We start from the raw sequence: 8,667 nt of genomic DNA, 5'->3' as shown, positions 1-8,667 counted from the left end.
AGTACATTAAAAATGACTTGCGAAGTAGAATTGGTGATGAATTTTTTAATGATTGTTTAGTTTGTTATATAGAGGACGAAGTATTTGAAAGTGTACCTAATGATGCGATCATTGATCGTTTTAAAACATGACTAGTCGTCGAGTACAATTGTAATGATAATGTTTATATTTATATGTTATCTTTAAGTGTTTTGTTATTTTCTAAATGTACGTTGAATATTGATACCCGCTTCTTAATTCAGTTATTATAATATATTAACTTAAAATTGCGGTAGGAACCCATACACTTCAATTCCTAAATTCGCCTCTGCTCCGGGGTTAGGCTAAATACTTATTGGGTATACATTGATTTACGTACTCATACTACGTACACTTGCTGCACATTTTTGTGCAGGTACTTTTATTCGGAGATGCCAGTGATTCGGGGACTTAACGTGAGCTGCATTTCAGGTTACGATCCGCAGCCAACAGTCTTTTTCAGAGTTATTTATTTTCTCCTATCCAATTTGTATTCCAGACAGATACTGTATTTTATTTTACTTCCTAATTGATGCTCATGCACTTGTGACACTGAGTTTTGAGGGTCCGTACGGGTTATTCATTAATGTAGTTGCAGAAATAATTTTTTCACTTGTAAATCCCATTTTGTACTGTGTAATTAAAGAAAACTAGTACATATTTTCCCTGGTAATAAAATTTAAATTACCAAAAAAAATAAATTAAAGAAGACTATGATTTTAAATATTAAAATGAGTAATTAAGGCAATCATTTATTATTGGCTTGCCTGACAGCGATATTAGGCGCCATCACAATCCTTAATGGATTTTGGATCGTGACAGTATATGTGCTGTAGTGATATAAAGAGAGACTACTTTGCATCATGTATTTATGGAGAGTGAAGCTGCGGTGCATTTGTGGAAATATTTTGGTAGTTGTTGGGAATAACTCATACAAATGGTCCTATCAAGGATATGCTCAGAAGGTTGCGAGACACAATGCCTAAAAATGCAATTCACAAATTGATTCTGCATATTACTCGAATTGTAGTCTATTGGAAGATATGGAAATGAACATTTTCATGCAAATATGGTACACAGAAGAAAATGTGGCACAGAAGTATGGAGCACCAGATATGGTGTGTCATAAAACTGACTTCTGGACTTGCTTGTCCAACTTATAAAAGTGGCTCAAAATTGCCCTTCCACAGTTAATCTCCTCCACCATGTCTAATACCATCTCATGTGGCCGCCACCCTTACCCCAAATATTTCTATTCCCCTTTTATTCCTCTTCTTCTCCTATTCAAAATCATCAACACCTCCACCATTTATCAGCAACTCACCATAACCCATTTATCATCCTCGATTTCTCTAAAATAAAAAGAAAAACGTAATTCCCACATACAAAACTCACTCGCATGACTCTACGGTCCCTCTCCAATTTTAATTTCAATACCCACAAATCCATATTTTTCTTGAAGATGATCAATGGACGAGGGACAATTTTGGACTACTTTTATAATGTTCGGGGGGGGGGGGGGTATTGTTGGAGCGATAGCATAGTGGAAGGCAAAGCTTATTCTTTTCAAATAGTAGACGGGCAAATTTAACATTTTCCCTAAAATAAATCGATGAAATTAAAGTGTCAAGAACTTGTACTCCTCCCATCCCAGAAAGAGTCCTAAAAAATAAAAGAGAAGTTTTTTTAATAAAATGTATGTATTTAAAAATTTATTTAAAAGAAGTACATAACGAGAGGTTACTTTCAAAACCACCTGACTGCCTTCACATAAATCATTTAAAAGTAAAGAAATTATACAATGTTTGAAAAATGTTTTCACCTAGACATCCTAGTTTGTAGAGTATAGCTCGTGATTAGTCTAATTTTATGAACTGTAAATATGATATGGACCACTAGCTTCTGAGACATCCTAGTTTGTAGGGTATAGCACGTGTACTAAGTTTTAGATGAACTTATTACATGAATCGAATTGATTGGATCAATAAATTTCAAGAAGAAGAAGAAGAAACGAAGCCCCTAAATATGCATGATCCACTGGTGAACTAGTAGAAGATACAATATTGCTTTCTCTGCGTCAAAGAATTCAATCTGTATATAAATTTAGCAAGTTAATTGGTCATCTTTCCAAAACTAGATGACTACAAAATCAAGACAAGATTTTATACCTTAACAAAAGAAAGCAATAACTGAAGAGTCAATTAGTCATATTAGGAAACATGTGCAAACATTTGACTAAAACAAAATATCGGTACTCCTCTACCGTTCTTGTAGCTTAAAAGTGGCATATTTTAGGCTAAACAAACTTCAATCATCTTGCTGGAGAAAAGAAAGAAAAAACCTCAAAGAAGATCACTAAAGAAAGAAAACAACTTTATTTGGATTTTCAACATCTCTTCCTGTGTAGGAAGGGGTTGTTTCCATCAATCAAAACACCCATCTCTAAGCATAAACTATAATTCTACCGGGATCTAAACATGATAATCTTACATGTAATCGTCATAGAAAACATACCTGAAGCGGAATCCATTATCTTGAAGCGGAAGCGTTAATCGGTAAATTGGTTTCTCGCCTCTTGCCCTAGCTTTCGTTACCGCCGCCTTTAGTGATGAAAGAAAGAAAATAAAATACGGTAACCCTAATGGGTGGGGAGAGCACCAATTTATAGAGGTTCTCACTTAATCCGGTACGTCCATTAAGTAACCAATCTGACGGATGAGATTTCATAATTAATTAAATATTAATTATGGGCCTTAACCTATTGGGCCACATACACGTTGGAAAATAACTTCTCCCACTTGGCCCAATAATCACATAATATTAATATTTAATATAGGAACATTAGTTGCGCATAAACAAATTTCTTCTATAATGTCCATCATAAATACCATAATACGATAAACTACTAAATGTGAGTTATGGCGGTTATATATAATTTGTCTACATTCTCCCTTCCATATACTACAACATTAGCAACTCATTGTACTAGGTCCATAAGCTATAAAATATTATGGTCCACAATAATGTCTCATTGAGACTTATCTTGTAATATCTCAAAACAATAATGTGTGCACCATTATGAGAAACAGAAAATCATTAATGTATATCAGAAACATATAAATGAGCTCAGAGTGTCAAAACACCATAAATACATCAGTCATAAATACAGCCAAGACCCATTCTATGTACATGTTCTTTAAATATCTTTGGTTGTAAACCTTTCGTTAATGGATCTGTAATCATGAGATCAGTTCTAATATGCTCAAGTGACACTCTTTGTTTCTGAACTTCCTCCTTGACGGTAAAGTACTTTAATTCCATATATTTGGCACCTTTGGATTACTTATCGTTCTTAGAGAAGAATACTGCTGCAGAATTATCACATTAAATTTTCAGCGGCTTGGTAATGGTGTCGACAACCCCAAGTCCTGAAATAAAGTTTTATAGCCATAATGCATGAATTGTGGCTTCAAAACATGCCACAAATTCTGCTTCCATCAAAGATGTAGCAATGACAGACTGTTTGACACTCTTCCATGATATTGCTCCTTCTGCTAATTGGAACAAATAACCAAACATGGATTTTCTAGTATCAATACAACCAGCGAAATCTGAATCCGAGTATCCAACTACTTCCAAATGCTTGGATCTCCTATACATGAGCATGTAATCCTTCGTTCTTTTCAGGTACCTCAAAACTTTCTTTGTAGCTTTTCAATGATCAATTCCTGGATTACTCTGATATCTTCCCAACATTCCGACTGCAAAACTAATATCCGATCTTGTGCAAGTCTGAGCATACATCAGACTACCAACAATAGAAGAGTAAGGAATTGATTCCATTTCTTTTCGCTATACATCATTCTTAGGGAATTGCATGAGACGGTCCCCCTTTTGAATTGGAACAATTCCCGCTGAAAAATTATTCATATTGAATCTCTCTAGAATTCTTTTGATATAGCCTTTCTAAGACAATCCCAATAATCCTTGTAATTTATCACGAAATATTTCTATTCCCATCACATAGGATGCCTCACCCATATCTTTCATTTCAAAATTCTTAAATAGAAAATCTTTAGTCTCACGCAATATGCCTAAATCATTAGCAGCAAGTAGAATATCATCAACATATAAGACTAAAAATATAAACTTGCTCCCACTGATCTTTTGGTATATACACCGATCAACGGTATTTTTCACAAATCCAAAAGATGTTATGGTATCATTAAACTTTATATACCATCATTGTGAGGCTTGTTTAAGTCCATATATTGACTTCTTCAGTTTACACACCATTTGACCTTTTTCTTTAGTTCCGAAACCCTATGGTTGGTCCATATACACTTCCTCCTCGAGATATCCATTAAGAAAGGTAGTTTTCACATCCATTTGGTGAAACTCTAAATCATAATGAGCCACCAAAGCCATAATAATTCTTAACGAGTCTTTCTTTGAGACCGGTGAAAAGGTCTTTTTATAATCAATGCCTCATTTCTGAGTATAACCCTTGGCAACAAGTCTGACTTTGTATCTCTCAATATTTCCATTTGAATCGCTTTTGGTCTTAAAGACCCATCTACACCCGATTCTTTTAAAACATTCTAGCAATTCAACAAGATCCCAGACTTTATTGTATTCCATGGATTTTAACTCTTCCGTCATGGCATCAATCCATTTGTCAGACTCATTACTTTCTATGGCTTGTGAAAATGAAACCGGATCCTTATTAAGACCAATGTCAAAATCTGACTCTTGCAAATAAACCACGTAATCATCCGAAATAGCCGATTTTCTAACTCTTTGAGATTTTCTTAACGTCATTTCTTGTGGTTCATTTGTGTCAGATATTTGTGAGTTAGTTTCTTCATGAAGTGTTTCATCCAAATGTTGCTCGGTGTTGTCAAAGTGTTCTTCAACAACTGGAATAATATTTGCTATTTGTGTGGAAGTAGGCATATTTCTGGGTAATAAAATATTGACCCTCACCTCTTTAATTTCCACACTTTGCTTTTCAATACTCCTACTAACTTCACCATCTCAATGAATCTTGCATTACCAGTTTCAACAATTCTCGAACTATAGTTTGGACAGTAAAACACATACCCGTTAGATTTCTCTGGGTAACCAATAAAGTAACCACTTACTATTCGAGAATCTAATTTCGTTTCTTGTAGATTATAAACTCTAGCTTCCGCTGGGCAACCCCAAACATGCAGGTGCCTTAAAATAGGTTTCCTTCTTGTCCACAGTTCAAAATGGGTCTTTGGAACTGCCTTACTAGGAACTCTGTTTAATAAATATACAGCGGTTTTAAGAGCATACATCCACAATGATTTGGGTAATGAGGAATTACTTATCATGCTCCTAACCATGTCCATAAGTGTTCGATTACGCCTTTCTGCAACACCATTTTGTTGAGGTGTTCCTGGCATAGTATACTGTGCACATATGCCACGTTCCTCGATGAGCTTTGCAAATGGACCTGGACATTGTCCTGACTCATTATATTTTCCATAATATTCACCACCTCTATCTGACCTAATGATTTTTAGCTTTTTATCTAATTGCCTTTCAACCTCATTAACAAACACCTTGAGAGCATCTGTTGCTTGAGATTTTTCTTTCAGCAAATAGACGTATCCATAACGTGAAAAATCATCGATAAAAGTGATAAAATATATCTCTCCACCAAAAGATGGAACATCAAATGGTCCAGAAATATCGGTGTGTATAATTTCAAGAAGCTGGGTGCTTCTTGTGGTACCTTTCTTAATATGTTTGGTTTGCTTTCCCTTAATGCAATCCAAACATATAGTAAGATCAGTAAAATTTAGATTCGGAAGAATCTCATTCTTTACTAATCTTTCTAACCTTTCTTTGGATATATGACCCACACGTCTATGCCATAAGTAAGCAGAACTTTCATCTAGTGAATTATGTTTAATTCCAACATTAAGTTGAACAGTAAGAAGGGATTCAGAAAAACCAATATTGAGTTTCAATTTATATAAACCATCACTGAGAAAGCCAGAACCATAAAAATAGCATTTTTATATAAATTGAAACATCCATTTCCAAACTTTAAATCAAATCCAGAAACATCAAGTCTTGAAAGAGAAATCAAATTCCTAGAAACTGTAGATACATAAAGAGTCTGTAATAGATCAAGGTGACGTCCAGTATCTATGATCAAACGATAAGTCCTTATGCCTTTAATTGGAGCCTTCATACGATTTCCCATGAACAAGAAATCCTTATTTGGATTTGTAGTTTGGATCGTAAGGAATCCCTGCAACGTAGTAGATAATTGAGTAGTTGCACCAGAATCAAGCCACCAAGTATTATTAGGAACTTCTACTAAATTTGATTCGAAACATACAAAAGCACTAATTGTACCTTTCTTTTCGAACCAAGCTTTACGTTTCAGGCAATCTTTCTGATAGTGCCCTTCCTTATTACAAAAACAACACGTATCTGCCTTATGTTCCTTGTTAGCATCCTGTTGAGCTTTAGCAGGTGCTTTCTTCTTCTTGAGCTTGTTGGCCTTCACTTTAAGTCCTTTACCAGCTCCTTGACCCATGAGGTTAATTGAATGACTCTCTTGCTTCTTAAGTCTTGACTCCTCTTGAGTAAGCATACTGGAAAATTCACTAACATTCCACTTATCCTTAATAATGTTGTAGTTAATTTAAAAAGGTCCATACTTAGGAGGCAACGAGTTTAGAATAAACTGAACCAAGAAGGAATCATCCACTTTCATCTCCAAGGTCTGAAGTCTTGTTGCAATGTTAGTCATCTCGATGATATGATTTTGCATACTACGCGACCCATCAAACTTCATGGTCGTGAGTTCAGCCATTAGTGTACCAGCGAGAGACTTATCTGCAGAACGAAAACGTTCTTCCACAAACTTCCGGTATTCCCTGGCACTTTCTATTTGTGGAATAGTACTCTTAATGTTTTTGGCAATATTCATTCGCATAAACATAAGGCTTAGCCTGTTAGAGCGTTCCCATGCTTTATGGTAAGACTTCTCATCCGCACTGCTCGAATCAGTAATGGTAGCGGGCTTATCATTCAGCAGAGCCAAGTCAAGATCCATTACACCTAAGTGGAACTGGACTTGTTCACGCCATTCAGAGAAGTTCAATCTGTTGAACACAGTAACAGACGAAGCAAGCGAATGAAAAGGAATAGCGGCAAAATAGATAATACATGCTCACAAATCAATGTGGATTCAACAAAACAGTTAAAACATATCGCAATTCTACTTTGGGTAAATACTACGACACACTATCATAATTTAAATGCCATTTAATCTTTAATACGTAATTAAATATTTTTAACCAAATATATATGTCATCTTTGGACAGACAATATATATCTGACTAAGAATATTAATTTACCTCATCATATTCACTATTCATAAAATAATTTATTCACCTTTGGGCAAATCCTTAAGTTCTAGCAATAGTGAAAATTAATTTATCCACTAATTTTTATTATAGGCATTTCATTAATTGCATGGATAAACTACAATTTTATGTATGCATATTTTCATAAACAAACTAGTTTGGCCACTTTGGTGACTAATAAACTATATAGCATAAATGCACACACAAAATAGAGATCATAAGATTTTATGCATATGAATACTTTAAACAATCTAGTTTGGTCACTAACAAACTATATACACATTAATTACATACATAAAATAAACAATAAATGGCTTCACAACTTAATAATCCAAAATATTATAAGAGATGAGAAGCTAAATTAAATATCTCTACAACAGATACATAATAAAGTAATTATTTTTTATTTTAATAAAATAATAATTTTGTGAAAGAAATTTCATAACCTAATTCCTTTAAATATGCCAGAATTATCAGCGGCGCCACCTTCAAGGCTAAGTCTTCTCCATTCGTCTTTATTTTATTATTAACAATAATATAGGACCTTTCAGATTTTGAAGCCCACAGCGGCATAAAAAAATTTCATACTAACAGTACCAATCCTTATAGTTTGCTGGCAATAGAATGTGATTCATGATAAGTAATTGAATGTACAAGGCTATACTACTCTTATTACTTAAAGCTATTGACACATTCAAAAGCATTCTTAATTCTCAGAACATACAACGAGAATAAGAGGAAAAGGATTTTCTCCCCTTCCTTTTAGGATAGTCACGAACAGTTACACATAATCATAAGAATCATATATTTAAAGGTTCATATTCACCAAAACGTTACTACATTCATTCGGCCAGATTCTTTCTCTCGGTATATTTTGAAATTAATCTCTTCGATCGAAGATTATCAGTTTAAATATCATGCTCATGATACCACATGTATTTGTATGCGCACATGAGCGCTCGGTATCAGTTGTGCATCGACGATTTATGATTATAGGGATGAGGTGCAAGATGTGATTTTAGTATGCTGATTATAGGCCAGTATAGAGAACTTGAGGCCGGGTTTTGACTGTAGCTTAAGCACAGATATGTTGACTCTATGAGCATGTGCTTTTAGATTTATATGTATGGTAGTGTCCCTATTAGTGGAATTTGTGGCTGCATGGATACGTGATGAGTAGTGTATAACTGCAGGATATGTTCATATGGGTTGAATGTGACAATAAGGGTTTGCT

The 8,667-nt window shown here is 34.5% G+C and overlaps 1 protein-coding gene across 1 annotated transcript; it reads right to left on the bottom strand.

The window, feature by feature from the left end:
* Nucleotides 1-6,706: 6,706 nt before the first annotated feature.
* Nucleotides 6,707-7,432, bottom strand: LOC142180927 (uncharacterized). The gene is made up of 2 exons (XM_075253033.1): nucleotides 7,425-7,432; nucleotides 6,707-7,169 (listed from the first exon to the last, which is right to left on the bottom strand). Exons 1-2 carry the CDS (start codon nucleotides 7,430-7,432, stop codon nucleotides 6,707-6,709), a joined length of 471 nt encoding a protein of 156 aa, XP_075109134.1.
* Between the last annotated feature and the right edge of the window lie 1,235 nt (nucleotides 7,433-8,667).

This window comes from Nicotiana tabacum, chromosome 5 (assembly GCF_000715075.1).
Source record: "Nicotiana tabacum cultivar K326 chromosome 5, ASM71507v2, whole genome shotgun sequence".
NCBI lineage: Eukaryota > Viridiplantae > Streptophyta > Magnoliopsida > Solanales > Solanaceae > Nicotiana > Nicotiana tabacum.
Note: the sequence above shows the minus strand (reverse complement) of the source record. Positions and strands in the feature narration are given on the sequence as shown.